Source organism: Pyxicephalus adspersus, chromosome 2 (genome assembly GCF_032062135.1).
Source record: "Pyxicephalus adspersus chromosome 2, UCB_Pads_2.0, whole genome shotgun sequence".
Lineage (NCBI taxonomy): Eukaryota > Metazoa > Chordata > Amphibia > Anura > Pyxicephalidae > Pyxicephalus > Pyxicephalus adspersus.
Window position 1 is genome coordinate 87,240,520 of NC_092859.1, and position 18,774 is coordinate 87,259,293.

An 18,774-nucleotide genomic window follows, 5' to 3' on the forward strand; every position below is an offset into this window, starting at 1 on the left:
TGACATGATTTGGTATTTGCTCTCCCCCCCCCCACACACACACATATTCACAAAATGAAATAGTTTTGTATACAATACAAAAATACAATTCCTATTTGTGACAGTTTGATCAGCAGCCAAAGAGTACTTTGCTTGTGTTGTGTTAAAAAGATTCTCATTTATTTTACATCAAGTAACCCTATTTTTTAAAGTAAAAATTTCTTGAGGTTCCATAATACCATCTTTTACAATACTAGTTCCCAGCTATTGGTCTCTGGCTTAAAGTCATAGAGCTAGCAGAAGTATATGTATCAATGAAAGTATTTAATCAGAGGATCAGCATGACAGGCAGCTAACATTTGCAGAATGAGAAGTCAGCAATGGCACCTCTATTGTACTGTAAGAATGATCATAAAACATCCTGTTCAATAATAACAGTTGCATGTGTGTTAAATAAGATATTAATATAATAAATATATGTTTAATAAATACAATTTAATTATGATTAATAACATAATGAATATAATGCATATATGGGTCTTCCTGCAGAAACCCAGAGACTGGAAAACTTTTCTTCACAACCAGATTGTAAATAGAAATTTATGTTATAGACAGGTATGAAAGTTTGCATAGTACACAATGTATACAAATATCAGAGAGGATCAACCTATAGCTCATGACAGATCATTGTAACAATGTCCACAATAAACATCAATCATAATTCACAGCCTATAGGACTAGGAATACATTTTTATTTCTTAGATGTGTTACTTCTTTTAAAATTACCTTCTGTACCTGGGGATGTAGCTACAGAATGACAGAGTAACTGTCAGCTTTATACCTTCATAAGGGTTTATATTCATTAAAAGGATGGCTGTACAAAAAAAAAAAAAAAAAAAAAAAAAGCTTATGCATGACAGACAAAGATAGCTGTAATCTCCTGCGTTGATCAATCATCTGATTTGCTGAGGGTCCCATATAAATATAAAGAGCAGCATTGGGAGAGCTGCAAGTCTGTACAACGCACACAGGGAGAGGCTGAACCTGACCGCAGCGCCCTCTACTGGCCGCACGGAATACCCACACCGTCCAGATGCAACCTGCAATGATGATGTTCTCCTCCAAATATTGGGCTAGGAGGGGGATGTCCCTGGATTCTGCAATGTCCCCAGATTTTCTAGGCAACCCATCTGTGAGTATAAACTGAACTTTTTTTTTTTTTTTTTTTTTTTTATATGTATGAACACTTTAATTTTTTTTTTATAATGGCTTTTTACCTATGTTATAGAAGTAAATGTAAAGTCAAGCAGAAAGTTGCACAGCTCACCATAATGTGCCAAAAGAAATAGCTAACAACTTTGCTGAACAGCTTTAACCTCATTTTCTACTTATTTATCACTTTTTATTAATGCGGCTTAAACCTAAGTATGTTCTGTCAATTCAACAGCAGATTTATCAGTAGAAATATCCCATTAGCTTTAATGGAAGCACAAAGCTAGGAGTCATTTTGCAGCAGAACAAAAGTCCTGCAAAACTTTGATGGATTACTTTTCCCCTTGCCACCACTTGTAGTTTCAGAGATGTATGACTATGTTCACTTGGGTCTGCTAGGTGCTGAGCCTACACATCCATCTTTATAATGAATACACTAACGCAATATGCCATTTCACGAAAAAAGTCTGTTGTTATTTCAACCAATGAAACAATATTTCTTTTAGAGGCAATTTATATTAGAGCCGATGACTGGGATTTTTTTCTGTGCACTATGAATGAAATCCTATTGCTTTGATTACTTTCTTAATGTACAGAAGGCATAATTCATGTATGGTCATTATTCAGAGATTGAACTGTAGCAAGCAAGATCATAGTGCTGCAGAACAGGCTGAAACACGTAGAAATCACATTTACTTTTTAAATTATCCTGCCATTATGGAGAGTCAGCAACTTGAGAGCCTTTGATTTTGGTTTTCGGAGAGTTGAAAAGAATAAGTGCCCCGAATAGGAGCCTGTATACTAAAGATAATGATTTACTATGGCAGAACCTACTGTGAATATTTTATTCTAACATTACTGTGACATAAATGGGTCCTCCACTATCTTGTACACCCCAAACTATTAAAGTTAGAAAAGGTAACATAAGGCAAGCGAAACTTACTTTCAGTGCCAAAATCATGGCTCTGTCACTCTTGCAACCTGGCTGACCAAGTGCCTTACCTTACCAATGTGAGATTGTAGAGCAGCACTGTCTATAGCACAAACCATTAGTTAAATATTGCAAAATAATATTCCAATATGTGCTATGATAATATTGTACTGTAGATGTACATGTCATTATTTATTTTCTTCTTCCACATTTACATGAAGGCCAAGACAAGGCATTTCAGGGGTACTTGAGCAATTACAAGATAGTTTTGATTCCAGCTATGTTAACAATACTGGTGATCTTTGTAACCTTGTTAGTTTATTAGTCTGTCCTATCCATATCACTATAAGCCTAGGGCTACACAGACAATTTTGAATTTCAGAAACAAAAATCTCCTACTGCAAGTGTCCCTGTTTTGTACTACTGCAGGAAACTGTTGGCTGATTGTTAGGGGTTTGCTCTCATGAAGTTAATCCCCCAGGAGTATATTTGAATGGGATGAATTACTCAAGAGTCTTCCAAATGAAGGACACCTGTATATTAAACCTCCTGCTCCTTATTTAGGTTGATGGGGAATAGTAGAAGTCAATCACTATTAGTTTCTGCTATTTAATTACATTGCAGCATTGTGCAATTGTGTGTAATCAGTTGTCTGTGAAGGTTCCAATTTTTCCAGGTCATTGTATATCTAGTAGTAGTTAGTCACATTCAAAATAATACATACAAATCAAATGGATTTATTTTGTAATGCTGAAGACATTTCACAAAATATTTAGGCTGCTTCTTCAGTTCTACCTCACATTAGTCACTTTTGCAATCAGCAACAGGTAGGCTTCCAAATAGGGTGAATACCAATAAATTGGTAAAATGGCTGGGCCAGACTGTCCTTTGCCTTGACCTGTGTTTTTGATTGACAGTGCAAAGAGGTATTTGTAGTTTGTTTCAAAGGAGGCAGTTCACAAATAATTGCACACCCTTATGTCGATAACAATAGCAATTCCTGTCTGGAAATGTGGTCTTGGTGGAATTTACATTTTATGCATCTGACCTATTGAGATTTGACAGATCTTCCTATAGCACCGTGCTTTGCTTCCTACGTCAATATTATTAAGAAATCTTTTACTGAAATTTAAAAATAATTTGACATTTCCAGGAGTGTCAGTCTATGACCTCCATATTGCTACTGTATCCTGAGTGACGGACAGAAGGAGGAAGAAGTGGGAGTTGTGGGGGACACAGGAGACTGACATTCCCAAAAGTGTCAGTTTCACTAAGGACTTTAACAAAGGATAAAGACTTCATTTGGATTTGCCTCTCTTCACGTTTTATCACAGTTACTTGTACTGATCAGGATATGGAATTTAAATGTTCCAAGCAAAAAAAATGTAACCCTTTCCCATTCTGTTTTAAACTGGAAAACAAATATTTTGGTTGGCTTTAAATGAAAAAGCTGCTACAAACAAGCATGGGACTCAACCTTCCAAGTAGAAAATAAAGGACATACAAACAAAGGAACCTTTGCAGCAATATTTTAAAGGGTTTACAGACCCTGGTTAACCCATTTATTCAGAAGATACATATTTTCCAATAAGTTGAGCCTGATTGGACTCCCCTCCAGAAAATCTTGTAGCACTCTCATGGTCTATACTCCATCCTTCTACGACATATTGTATATATCGGTACCCCTGAAGAAGCCCAAGAGGTGAAACGCATCGGAACTAGAGACCCTATGTGTACGTAAGTTCTCGAAAAAAACAATTAGGAGTGACTTTGTTTAGCTATGCTTACTGGTCAGTTTTGACCATCTTTTATCAGTAAATATAGATATTTGATTTGTGCACAAATGGCTTTTTGTACCCTTTTGATTAATGAATGTTTCACTGTGCATTTTGTACCGGTAAAAACTTTACTATAACTTGATGACAACTAGACCACCTTGATACACATATATCTATTGGCCCTCAAGCAAACACCATCTCTTTCCTATCCTCTTCCCACATTTATTTTATTTTTCCTTGACTGAAATTATTTTTCTCATGTAAATTCAGGTGCCTGTAGAGTAGTCCTAAAGAACAACTGAGGAGTCCGTGTCTACACAATAGACCAGTTATCTAGCAGCTCAGCATTATTCATAGACATTTATTAAATTTACCCAAATCTTACTTATCTTCATGATTTAAATTCAAATAGAGTTTTTTCCAAGTTCCTTTGTGGTTCTTTTCTGTGTGGTTATCCATTATTTCCCCTTCTGGAATCACAGGAAGTAACTTTACAAACTACATGTCCCAGCACTCCAACCACCCATCACTATGTATGATAGAAAATATCCCTGGCATCCCTTTAGTCATGGCTACTAACGTTTGTGTAGTAAAATGAGGAGATTTTGCAGTAAAATGCTTCTCCATGCTGGTTACTGGGTGGTACATTAGCTGTGTAATCTGCTAATTATTTGTCAGAATAGTCAGGATATAGGGATGCTGGGGATGCATTATTGCATATATTGCTGGTCTTACATGAGAGGAAGGAAATAATGTCATGAAGCCAAGTTGTAACAACATGCTAATAAAGATAAGAAGGAAAGTTTACTACAGAATAGGAAGTGATAAATTCAAGATTAAGAAAAATAAAGGACAACCACAATGTACATCAACTGGTGTCACCGCATAAAATTTGCATGTGTTTGGTTATCCCAAGATTGTCTGGTGGTTTAATCCTGCTTTAAAGTAATGTTGATTTTAGTAACACCGACATATCATTATGTAAAACATTTAGAGAAAGTTTTCTAGTATATTATTACATTTGTTTTCTTTTATTAGTTCTTTTATTTGTCAGGTTTTGCTCAAACAAACTCATTGTGTTTCAATGCATGCAGAATACCGTGTCTCCTACTGCTATAACAGAATATACTAATTGTACACGCTGGATTAGGAGGATTGTAGAAACATAATGGCAGTTATTGACATAAGAGTATCAGTTTCATGGCATGTAATTATTGGAACAAAGCGTAGAAATGACATTGATTATTTGGCATAAAGAATGTTTATGAGTAGCGTAGTTAGAATTAATTCCGCACAAGGTGTTATTTCACACAATAGGGGTTACATTAACTTGATAAATAGCTGAGAAACAAATATCTTTAAGTGTGCTTATCTGGAACTCAAAAACTATAATCATAGCCTATTTTCCGTTTTATAGCCGTGGTAATACCCTGTGTATGAGATCTTCATTCTGCAGCAATTTAGAGGACCTCAGTTCAGCTGTATCTGCTTCATTGTTTTCTAATTAGTGAAGCTCAGTATAAGACAATAACCAAGGCCGGGGGATATATGTGTTGTTTAAAATGCACTGTGGCATCTTTTAAGTTCCCCTGTGTTGAGAAGGAGATTTTTTGGGGTAAATAACCAAGAAAGTATTGTGGCCAGGGCATTAGCACAACAACTAGACAACTAGCATTTTCAGAAAGGTAAAAAATGTTTCCATAATTCTATGCCAGTGTGGATGCTAAATCAAGACTAAACTGATTATAGTTTTCTATCAGTTAGATCCTTAAATTGGGAGGACTTCAGAAACAAACAACCAACAAAAGAATATGTAGACACAGCAAATGTGTTTCCTTGTAAACTACAATGTCTAGAATGCCTACAGCAGGGGTGTCAAACTCAAATACACAGTGGGCCAAAATTAAAAACTTAGACAAAGTCGTGGTCCTTACAGCTTTGCTGGATTACCCAGCTTCACTGACGAAAGTGTATTCTCTCCAGCCTTGGAGAACATTAATAAATCAGGGCCAATGTGTGAAGATTATACTGCCCTGTATAGTGCGGTAGTGCTGAAGGATCCAGAAAAAAGGCAACAGAGCAGCTCTTTTATTTACATTGAGCATTTTTCTCCTGCACATAGCACTATAAATCTCTAACATTTAACAGTTGTATTACAATTTAACTGGTATTGGTCCAAAAATCAAGAAATTACCTGACTGCCATGCCTAATACTTTAGCCTCAGTGCTTTTTGAGTCAAGACCAAGACCCAAACAATGATGCAGAATAATTATTACTTTTCTTGCAATATACTTGGTCTTATTCTGTATGACAGCAATAACAATCTGTAATTTAACATTGTAAAAAAAATAAGAGCTGTGCTTGTAAATGGAAGTCGAGCAAACCAGAGATGCATTTACACTGAATAAATGGATCAATGTAATGGGTTGGTGGATCGGTTAAAGGGATAATTTCTTAGAAGAAAAAAAAACTGACCACATATGTAGATGTACATTATCAATGAAAAATTTTAATCAGGGTAACTATGTGTAAGGCCCTGGTCCAGCAACAGTGTTCGCTAGACACCAGTCCCCCAATCAAACACGGCACTCCCCAACTATCAAGCCCACGCTCAGCCTCGGGAGACTGGTTGGGTTTCCCAGCACACAGTTGCCCACAGGACTTAGTGCTCAAGGGATGGTGTCTGGGGAACAGCTGGCAGAGGACCAGGAGCCAACAGACAAGGCAGTACCAGGATTCCAACAGACAAGTCCAGAATACAGAGCCAGAGGTCATAACAGATCATCCATCAGATGAAGTGCACAGGGGCAAACACAAGCAGAGTCGGAGTCACAGGCAAAAGTCGGTCCAGCCAGCAAAAAATCATAGGGTCAGAAACAGGCAAAGTCAGCAACAGTATATCAGACAAAACATATTCCAGCACCGATTATCCTAGCTAAATGCTACAACAGGCACTGGTGACTGGGAGCAGGGAGGCTATAAAGTCCCAGCAGCCAATGGCAGCGCTAGATATGGCCAGGGACTGATGAGTCTCTAAAATCCCCTTCAGCTGTACACAGCCTAACAGTGTGTGCTGGGGATGCCGATAAAAACACGTCTGGCTGCATGGCTAAAGGGAAGCAGGGACTGCTGCTATTTCTTATTTCTCTTTGCTGCTACAAGTGACATTGCTGGATGAAATAGTCTATGTGGGATACTGCAGTGGCACACAGACCACAACCGCTGACCCAAAAAGCGTTTTCTAATACTATGACGTGAAAATTTAGCTTTTGAGTTTGGAAAGAAAAAGTAAAATTTTAATATTTTAGAGACTTTTTGCTGTTTTTCCATTTCCCTGTTTTTACCCTGTCTGAAAAGTCTGAAAGTCCTGGAGGAAAGTGTGAGTGTCCTATAAAAAGGGACAGACTTTTAGTCAGGTGGTACCTATTAATGGGTAGTGTCATAAATTAGGTGGTCTGGCAACCATATATTCTAGTTAGTGGAATAGGAGAGAGCAAATCTTCTAAAGCAACCCATTGTTTAAAATGACCTTGTTTGCACAAGTCCATTAGCTTAGCTAGATGTGATACCACATAATAAAGTAGGGGAGCAGGGAATGCCATACCTCAATGGGATTTAGGAAGACAAATTATGTGTTTGCCAGTGCGAGAAGAGTCTAGATGCCATATAAAACATATACATTCCCGAGTGAATTTCAAAAAAAGAGGTTTTGGAATATGGAGTGATAGTTTGCAGTAAAAATAATAGTCTGGGCATTATGTTCACCTACCAAACCCGGAAAAAGTTTACATCCTTGGTGCTCCTTATTAATGGAATTAACAAGAAGGATATCATTTTATTTGAGAATATGAAAAAGATTTGCAGGGATATGAGTACCTAATTATGTGATTGCAGTTTTTGCCTATTTAAAAGGAAAATATGGTGTCAGGTTAGATCCTAAAGTGGGTGGGAGATAATTAAACAAAGTGTCAAATTTCCATAAATTGATTTTATAGTTGGACAGTTAAGCCATAAAGATTATTCCCTTTTAAAAAGGTTAGGCAGAGTAATTACTGCTAAAGATGTAAAACAAAACAATAAATGGTAATAGTCTGATACCTTATGTATAGTTTTGTGTATTGGTAATCCATGCATGTTTGGGTTGGTCAGTATATGTCTAAAAAGAGGTTCCAGGCATTTTTGCCTAGTGCAATTACTGATTGTAAAAGGTCTTGACAGTAGACCATTCACCCATACACAAGCTGGGGTTAAAGAGTAAAGCGCTTGCACCCAAGCAAGAAAAGCTATGGGGATATATAAGCTAACGTTGATGGAAGAAAAGGGTACACATCATATTGTTATGTGTTTCTCTGATAGACAAGCAGCCATAAATATTTTTAAAAGTATGTTGTTTTTCTTTAAATTAAAATAAGAGATGGGGAAATATAATGATTGGGACTATTTTGCATCAGAAGTTAGCTCATTATTATCCCAATACATTAACAATAAACTTTTGTTCCAAGTCAATTGACAATACCCCTTTAAAGCTAACACTTAAATTCAGTGTGGAAAAGCTATATTTGGAATCTGGAAGCTCTCTTTAGTTAGGTAGACACTGCCTTACCCTGGGTAATGAGTACAAGAAAACCCATTATTGATTCCCAAAAAGAAACACATTAACACCATGAAATGAAATTTTAAATAAAATAAAACAAAGCATATGCTTATTATATATATATATATATATATATATATATATAATATTATATATATAATATATTTATCTATGTCCTCTTGTCCTCTGAAGTAAATACATTTTAAGTTAAATCATCCAGTGTTGTAATTCTATGTCAATCACAATGAGCTTGTCTGCTGAAGTATGCATGCAGGCTACCTCTGCTACAATGAAGGATTTCCCAGCTGGCACTATGTAAATACACGACTAGCCAGTTTCTTTCCATTGCTGAGTCTTATTCAGTAATTACATGAGTTATTGACGAATGATTCATTTATAATCTGAATAAGTCAAATGTGGTCACACTCAAAAGACAGCAAATGATTGATTGACCAAATAACTAGCAGAGAAAAGTTATGTACAAGTAAAATAACTTGTCCTATCAGAGCCAAACCTCTTCCTATGCAGATTGATAGCTGTCCTTATATTTTCTCTATAGCAGCTTCCAAAACAGTGCCACTTTGGCAACTTTGTGTCCCCAGCCTTTTATAGTGAGAAGGTTGGAAAATAACCCCCCTCCCTGATTAGCCCATCTACACCTGGTGACAATAGTCAACATAATACATTATGTTTTTTTTAATAAAAAATCACAAAACCTTCATATAAATTTGCCAGGACCAGGAATCTCAAACCCACAGTATTCACCTCAATCCCATTATAGTGACACATCCAAGCATCATACCTATTTATCCTGAGCCCAAGTCTCCTTTTCAAATGAAGTGTTATATGTTACAGTTTTAATTCACTTTTATAGACTAGTTCAATCATTGACACTAATGCTTTGTTCACTGAACTTGCACATTTTGTAAATTGACCACTAAAAGTCAAATAAAAAATAAGCTGTCTTGCTGTGTATCAACACAGTTAATATTCATGAAAGGTGGAATTTAAAGAAGAACAATGACCTAGGTAAAAAGTTGGCTATTTTAATATAGGTGAAAGTTGTACTCAGGGCAAGCAGCTAAATACCATTGAAATATGTACATGGGAACAGTTTTGACTGCCAAAGAATTTTTAAGTCAAGCCAAGTTTGAGACCTGAACACCCATCATGGACTTTGCTATAGGGATGAGGGAGCGAATTTATTAAATTTGGTCTGACGGCCAATTGGGCCGTTTTCGCTTACCAAACATGTAGGCAAGAACAGCCTTTGTAAATTCAGCCAGCAAGACCAAATTTTTGAGACCTGCAAGACCAATCAGGGAAGCAGTGCCCTTTACTAGTTGTATGTGTTCTCGGATAGAGATCCTCTATCCAAGAACACAGGAGTCCTGTGTTCCTGGATAGAGAAATTCCATCCAGGAACACATACTACAGGGCGGAAACCGCAACAGGGGAGTGGAGCTGTCAGCCCTGCTCCCCTGATTGCTCTTGAAGCCCTTGAAGCCCTGTAGTATGTACAACACAATGTGAGTCTCGCTGGCTGCTCATGAAAGAATGCAGCGTGGGAAAAATACTCTGATTGTTCCCATGGCCACATTCATTCATAAACGCAAGTCACATGACTCACTCTGAGAGGAGGATTACAGCGGCTGCTTTTATGAATGGAACCGAGAGAATCCTCCTCTCAATGAGAGATCCCCGGGCACTACAGGTCAGAATGAGGGCTTGCTCTCATTTTGACCTGTAGTGCCCGGGGATCGCTTACTGACAGAAGGATTCCCACGGCTGTATTTATGAATGCAGCCGTGGTAAACCTCTTATAGTGATTTCTTGGATTTCCGAAATTGGACTTTCACGAAATTTCGCAAAACCATCGGAACTTTGAGGAAATTTTCGTGAGAACTCCAGAGGCATTCTCGCTTATCCCTACTTTGCTATTGATGTAAATATTGCCCTGTACAACAGCACTGAAACTTGTAAAATACAACTCTACTTGTTATCTTTTAGATCACTCTTCCTCCTTTCCTCTCAGCACATGTGAATTCCAATAAAACATAAATGACTTATAGTGTTGGCCTAATATCTGCTGTACATGGAATTACAAGATGCTGATACAAAGTAACATACAAGTTTTTACTGTACATGAAAGCAAAATTGCAATAACTGGGTCACACGTGTGTTCACTTTTTTGAGTCATGATCAGTAGAAATACCAACGTCTCATATAAGATTGTTTACACATTTCACAATATTCTTAGGTTTTGAAACTAAAGCAAGCAAATGTTCTGTGTAAAAGTAGTATTCCTAGCAGAGAAGGGTTACTTGAGGTGCCAAAATATTTGTCCCTTAGCTTTTAGTGATGGATTTCCAACCCTGCATCACAGGGTTATAATATATGACCATACTTAAAAGTGTTTGGTGAAATGTTTTGAACTGCAGGACGTAATTATATACTAGTTCGGTTGACATTGGTAAATTATTGTGCTGCCAGCAATGGCAAAGGTTAGCTAAGAAATCGTTTGGGAGACTAGTTCAGCACAGCTGGAGGGAAGTATAGAACAAGTTATAGTTATAGTTTCACAAAATTTGGTGTTAACACAGAAGTTGGTTTTCCCTAACAGATTTCATATGCTTTCATGTTTAGGTCTATGCCACATGAGTGAACCTTTTGCTGCTAAAGATTAGTGCCAGGAGCACTTAACTGCTTTATTGGAGTTGTTGGTAAAAAGAGAAATAGACTGCAGAGATTGAGCCATAATCCTGACCCTGTACAAACCATTAGTCATCTGGAAAATGCAGTACAGCTTTGGGCACTAGTTCACAAAAAGGATAGTATGGAACTGGAGAGTGTGCAGAGAAGGGCAACTAAACTAATACAAGGAATGGAGGACCTCAGTAGAGAACTCTCTACTCAATTCTTTACTTTAAGGTCATTAAAAAGGTCAACAGGGCACTCTCTGCAACTGGAGCAAGAAGATGTTTAATCTCTACATAGGGAAGAGATTTTTTTATGGTAAGGTCTGTGCAAATGAGGCTCCCTCAGGAATTAGTTTTAGCAAGTTCTATAGATTGTTTTAGGAAAAGGCTGGATGCATTTGTAGATACACAGAATATAACTAAAAATGACTGACTTAGGAATTTTTGTTTTACCCCTGTTGGAGTAAATTGAACCGTGCTTAAAAGGGGTTTTTTGCCTTCCTCTGGATCATCTTAGCATATCATTTTCTATCTAGAATATACAGGTTTTCTTGTATGTTTATTTTTCTAGTGGCTGAAATCAACAGATTTTTTTTCCACTTGTTTACCTATGTAGCCAGAAAGCCAGATTCATCAGCAAGGAATTGATTTCACAGAAGTATGTTGGAGCATCTTCTAGGTGATTCTGTAAATAGCAGCAGAATCACCTTACAGGGAAGGGTTGCTGTGAGTTGACCTTTCTTAGTGTTCTGTTTAAGGCAGTTTCTAAATAGGAGGGATATAAATAAGTTGTTTAGGACACCAACTGGTACTATTTTGGTCCCTGTACACCTTCGAGGGGCCTGCCCCCCAATTTAATAAAACAACTGATCCTCTTACCCCCCCCCCCATATGGAGAGTAGTAGCGGATTGTATATTCGCCAAAGTTTACTCAATTCAGCTCCCGGCAGTCCAGTCCTAGAGCTTGTAGTGTGACATCATCGTTTACAAGACACCAGAATGGGACCTTGGGACTTCACAGACAAATCAGGCAGAGGCTCCTATGCCAAAATGTTCCTTGTTCTGTTATTGTCCAATCACAGGTTGAGGTTGGATCAGGATGTTTTTCTAAAAAGATAAGACTGAGAGAATTCCACTTTACTTCTAGGAGTTGTGACGAATAAATAAATCTAAATACAAGCTTAATAGAGTGATTTGAACCCCGGATAAATGTTTCTTAGATACAATCCTTTCCTCAAAGAATTAGATAACTCCACATATCTATTTTTAAGAAAACATTGTTTAATCAAATTTAAGGCTATCATGAACAAATGTTGGCAAAGAAAAATCTGCTGCCTAGGTTGAAGGTTGACAATTGATAACCTGTTATAAAATGGTAAGATTAAAAGTAAACTTGTTGTATTATTATCAGAGTAATGTGCCTGTCAAAGTTCTGTGTTATGTAACCATTTACTTTTTATTTCAAACATGCTGCCACCCTTCAATCAATGGATTATTATTATTATTATTTTTTGCAGCGAGACAAATTGAATGCTGTGAAAATTGATGAGAACAAATGTAGCAAAACTGAACCAGCTGCTGAAATAGAAAAGACAGCAGTTGTCCTAACGTTGAAAAACGAAGTCGGAGGTTTATTACAAGATTTAAAAATTTTTAAGGTACGATTTCAAATTTATTTTATTGAAAAAAGTAGAGCTCAGTCATGTAATAAACACGTATTATTATAGGAAATTGATAGTCATATATTTTATTTAGAAATATAGGTTATTATTATGGTATTTTATTGTAGTTTACTAGCAGCAATTGCAGCACATAGTAGACATGATGACAGATGAATATTAGAATGTGAAAAAATATTTCATTGTCTGCTGCTATACAGAGCAATAAGAAAAAGAAAAGTGTGGTAGAATATGGATCATGATATCATGTCCACATGCAGAAATATAGAATGATGTTAAGAAAATGGGATGTGATTTCTTATGGTAGTCCAACTAAAAATTAGCCATTGCTGGTCATGTACCATTGTGTGTTTGTATTTGGTGTTATGTATGTGTTTGTGTTTTTTTGCATTTTGCTTAAAGTGTATGTAAACTCTCTGGGCTAATTCACACTGGTAGTGAGGTTGCAGTAAGTTTACAGCTTACTTATGCCAAGAAACATGTAGCTTCTCCATGCAACAGGCCCCCATAGGGACTGAATGGGGGCTGCAAGGAGCTCACTACTGCCAGCTGTAAAATGTGCAGATACTGGTTCTTTTTAAATCATCTATTTTATTATTGATTTTTTTTTTGGTTGTGCAAAGAAAGTTTAGATTAGTGTGGCTGTTCATGGCAGGGTCGGTGTACTTGTGTAGAGCAGAGTCCATGTGAATGGACAGGGCTAGTATGGGATGAGGAAGATCAGTGTGATATTATTTTGCCAAATGTTTTCAATTCTGGTCCAGATCCATTCCAGGTTTGCTGGGTCATCTAGTTTCCTCATGGTAGTCTATCTTCTCCAGCCAACTTTGTTAAATCAGGACCATATTGTCATACTCTACTGTAACAGCTGCTATGTAAATAATATGCAAAGGAAGGGAGGTGCGGGTGTTGGAGACTCACTTAACATTTTGCTTTTGGGCCCTACAATATTTAGTTTTACCTCCTCACATGACAGACTACTAATTTAGAGCAATACTCTAGGAAAGCAACTTTATATGCAATTGAAATTTTTGAATTTTTGGGTTTTATCAGAGCTTTATTATGATAGTGTGACATTGTGGTTCTTGCATCAGCTGTTGATGTTATGTTCAGTTTCTATTTCTGTTAGGGATTTAATGTTGTCAGCCAGTTTGAGTGGTGGTTTGGTGGGTAAAGTATCAGCAGTGAGACCTTGGTCCCAAGAGTTCAAATCCTATTTTCTGTTTGCTATGTATGTAGTAGTTACATTTTGTTTTTGTCTTTTACTTTTTTAACCTATTGTCATTGCAGACAGTTATGTTTTGGTACCGTTTTACTGCCTAAATATCTGAGAAATTTAGTTGCCTACTCCATAGGATTCAGCAAACAACACTTGTCCCTAATATGCTGCCCGGGGCCAAAAGAAAACCTCTTTGTCTTTGTGCTGTGATGGATCAGATTTACTTGTAGCCGACGAACATATTTATTTTTGAATTCCAGGGGCTCATCACAGATCATTTTGTGGAATGGGAGACCAGTCTGTCTTGCAAAGCCACAAGTGCAGCACAGTACTTTCTAGCCATGGCCATGATATTTGCAAGCCAGGTTACATGCATTTGTTCAACACCAGATTCAGCACATGTGCAAAGCAGTGAACATGAGTGAAAGTGAGGCACAGCATAGTCACACAATTGGTCCTATTGTCAGCAATTACATTGCAGATTTGAAGGTAGGAAGGAGAGAGCCAATGTACAATTTACGAGTCAAGGATTCTTTATTGGGCAAAGACCTGCAAACTTTATGAGAAGCCCTGCCTCAAAAACTTTTTTTTATGAATGTTACCCCACAGAACCATCCTCATTTATCCATGTTTGATATGAATACCATCTGCATAAATATAGATACTATATAACCCTATCCATGCACATATAAAATCAATAAATGAAGGTTCTTACACAAATATTAACAAAGTCACTCAAACAGTTTCATTATAGAACAAATGTAAACATAAAATACACAGTAGTATTGTTTGATATGACTATAGGAACTTATATCCACTAAGTATACAGTACAGAAAGTAATATTGTTAGTAGTATTTTAAGTAGTGGTTAGTACATAACCCTTTAATTATAATACAGCAAAACAACACAATAATAATATAGACACCTATAGGACAAGATACAAATGCATTCAGGAATGTTATATATACCTGTTAAGGTGGTAATGGGTACCACAGGAGCTTGCTTTCCTGCTTTTTGCATGGCTAACTATTTCTTGCTTACTCACTGACTCATACTTGCTTCCTCTTGTTCCACTGGCTCAGGATTAGTTACCATTCTCTCAGCTCCCAGGTTCATACAGTTAAATACAATTAGGAATCATTTGAGATTTGGGATTGGCTAAACAATGTGATTTGCAGGACATCTATTGGCTGAAGCATTCCCCTAGCTTGGGATAGGTTAATTCAAACGCAATCAATTATTTAAACTTGAAATGTAGGAACTCTGAAGTTGTTGGGGAAACACAGCAGGGGTCATGTAATTTAGAGTGTCAGAAAAGGTCTGGATGGGGGTTATCATCCCATTCCATTCTGTCCTGTCCATCATCAGCTATTTTTACAGTCCTTTTCTGACCTGGGCTTGGTTGTTTCTGAAGTTATCTATTACCCCTTAGAGGCCCTAATGGTAATTAGCTTTGTTTTCTCTTGTAGTTCCTCCAGATTTACAAAGCTCACCTCAACAGCTCTTGTTTCCTGTGCTTCACACAAACTGCTTGTCTTGGTTTCATGAGAGATAGGAACACTGTGGTAAAACAGAAGAGCTGATTGAGAACCTGTGACTCCAGAGAAAGTGGGTATTAGTGTCCAGGAAGAAGCAGAGGTACCAAGGCTCCAGGGCAATGTATCACATTCACTGTCCTCCTCTCCCTGCTCACTGCTGTGAGTTGACGAATGAGGCAGATAATCCACAATGGGGCAGCTGAGCTGGGAAATATCTGCCTTTTGCTACAAAACTCCAATAGCAAATAATTTATTCCTGATCAGCTATGTTTATTAAATAGAAGGGAGTACAAAATAACAAAGTTGTAAAATGCATTAGAACAAAAATTGTATCTAACCATCATTTTAGTGACATTTCTTTAAGCCCCAGATGAACTGATTTTTGACCAATGGTACCAAATTTGAAAATTGAAAATATTGAAAATTGCATTACTAACTTACTGAATCTATATTTTAAAGATAATGAAACATTTATTTTGGCAGGCAGTATAGAGACAGATGTCATGTGCAGCCATTGTCTATTAATAAAACCAGACAGTCTAAAGAACCTGTGTTTAGTTCTGTTGCTTGGCTGGCAACCAGAGGAGTTCGAGTCAGCTGGACAGAAAACTGGCACTTGGCTGTATGTAGCTGGATAGAAAGCTGGCACTCAACAGAGCCAGACTTGACAAGAATTTTGCACTCTAAGGAGTTAGGCTAGGTAGGAACAGCAGGCATAAAGCCAAGCTAACGTAAAATAGTAAGCACATAGTCTGGCTTGACTGAAGTAGGCAGGGAGAAAGACTGGTATGTAAAAGCAGGCACAGAAACAGGTTGCACTGCAACAGTAGGCACAGAGACATGTGCTGGAACTGAGACACGCTTGTCTGACATGGTCTTGTAGAGGAGCTGGTTTGGAACAAATTTAAATGTCTGCAGAGATTGAAATTCAGAAGCTGGAAGAGTGCAAACCATCTGGTCCAGAATAGTAAGAAAACAGAAGGGTTTTCAGATCAGCCAACTGTAATTGGCAAGGTCTGGAAACAGGACTGAAGGTCTAATGATAGGGCTGATGTTGTTGTTGCTGAAAGTCGGATAGTTCACAAATGTTTAATAGAAGCAATGGGAAAAAAAGTTTGGGTTTTGTTTAATGATAATTTTTTATTAGGTTTTTGAAAACATGACTGGAATCCCATGTAGCAGGTAGGTTTTAAATTGCAAAACTAGCTGTTTTCAGTGTTGCTGGTCTGGAAATTAAACTGAATTGTCAAGTTAGCTGTCTTTAGTTGCAGACTTTAGTGTTACAGTGTTACAGGGTAGCAATACTGTAGTTCAAAAACAGGAGTACTAATATATCAGAGCTCTAAAGATAGAGGAATGAGAGGTCAAGCTTTTTACTACTGTTCTCCTAGTGTGTACACAGGTGCTCTGCATTTTCATGATGTGAGCTCTGTACAGGACAGGTACAGGGGCTGCAAAAGATCTGTCCTTGGAAGCTAGGTGGAGGAGTCCAAAGTCTCTATCAATTGATGTGACTGTCAACCAGAGGCAGGGGGTATGTTATTGAGGTGAAGATGGACAATCTCTCTGCTAATATTAATAACAGCATGCAATGCCAAGCTGCAATATCTGAGACTTAGTCTACACGGACTGTTTCCCCAGCTTTTAACCTGAGGCTTTTAAAGCCCATGTTTGAAATCCCCATGCCTTCCAATGAGCTAATCTACACCAGGACGTTTCCTTCAGGCACGTTTATGAGCTGTAACTTAAACGTTGCTTCCAACGTTTAAAAAATTAAAACGCGGGGTAAACGCGGGAAAATGCTCAAAAACTCTCCCATTGAACTCAATAGAGGCTTTTACAAGGGTTTTTGGGCTTTTTATAAGCGTTTTTACCAGGACATTGAAATCTGGAAGCCCCCTTTAATAAGGGGACTCCCAAATCTCCACCACCCCACCCTGGGGAATGAGTACAGGGGTACATAATACCCCTTTACTCATTCCCTGAAAGAGTTAAAATATATGTAAAAAATAGGACAAGGCTCTAATGTGAAAGCTCCCCTGATTGCTCCTGCAGCCCTAGAGGTGCTGTGATATGTGTTCTGTATCTGGAACACATTCTACAGTTCCTCTAGGGCTGCGGGGGTAATCAGGGGAGCAGAGCTGTCAGTATAGCAGAGCTCCGCTGATTGCTCTTCTCCCTGATTGGTTGAGGAAAGGGAAATCCTGAGGATGCTTGAGCTGTCATCAGGGTTTCCCTTTTCTCAGCCAATCACAGAGCACTAGGGCCGAATAGGCACAAGTCTTTCCATTCAATTCTAGTGCTGAATGGCTGAGAAATGGAAAACCTCAGCCAATCACAGAGCACTAGAGGTGAATGGAGAGCCTTGTCCTCATTTAACCCCTAGTGCCCAGGGATCCCTCACTGTCAGGAGGAGTTCCATGGCTGTGCTCATGTCATGATTGCAGCCATGGGAATCATCCTGTCATTGGGATAACCTGTAAAAAAAAAAAAAAAGTTTAGTTACACAAACACACACATTTAATAAAATAATTTAACAATAAAGCCTCCTCCAATTTTTTACACACATTTTAATCCTTTCAGGGAATGAGTAAGGGGTTTTATGTACCCCTATACTCATTCCCTGAAAGGGTTAAAAGTAAAAATTTTATAAACGCTTATGTAAAATCGAGGCAAATCGTGGCAATTCGCGGTAAAACGCGTCATAGGTGTTTATAAAAGTTTTTTTAGTGTTTTAAAACGCTTGTAAAAGTGCAAAAAAAGTATATAAAAGTGGTAGGAACTTTTATATGCGTTTTTAAAACTGTCCATGTAGACCCAGCCTAAAGCTAGTAAAGTACTTTCTTGTATTAAAAGAGCAATAGACTGCAGAGATGGAGACATAATCCTGCCCCTGTACAAGGCATTGGTCAGACCACATGTGGAATATGCAGTACAGTTTTGGGCACCAGTTCACAATAAGGACATTGTGGAATTGGAGAGAGTGCAGAGAAGGGCAACTAAACTAATAAAAGGAATAGATAAAAGGAATAGCAGGCTGGGCTCCTCTGTCCTGCTGTCCTCTGTGTTGTTGCTAAATTGCGCTGGAAGGACGGAGCTGGCCGCTCACACACATACACAGGTAATTTTACGGTGTATATGGG

At 37.8% G+C, this 18,774-nt stretch overlaps 1 protein-coding gene across 1 annotated transcript in view; it reads left to right on the top strand.

The window, feature by feature from the left end:
- The first annotated feature begins 1,004 nt into the window (after nucleotides 1–1,004).
- TPH2 (tryptophan hydroxylase 2) overlaps nucleotides 1,005–18,774 on the top strand; it is a 101,285-nt gene continuing 83,515 nt past the window's right edge. The window contains exons 1-2 of the mRNA XM_072401370.1: nucleotides 1,005–1,171; nucleotides 12,712–12,852. Coding sequence (XP_072257471.1) covers nucleotides 1,073–1,171; nucleotides 12,712–12,852 — 240 coding nt within the window. The 5' untranslated portion in view covers nucleotides 1,005–1,072. The remainder of the gene's footprint in view (nucleotides 1,172–12,711; nucleotides 12,853–18,774) is intronic.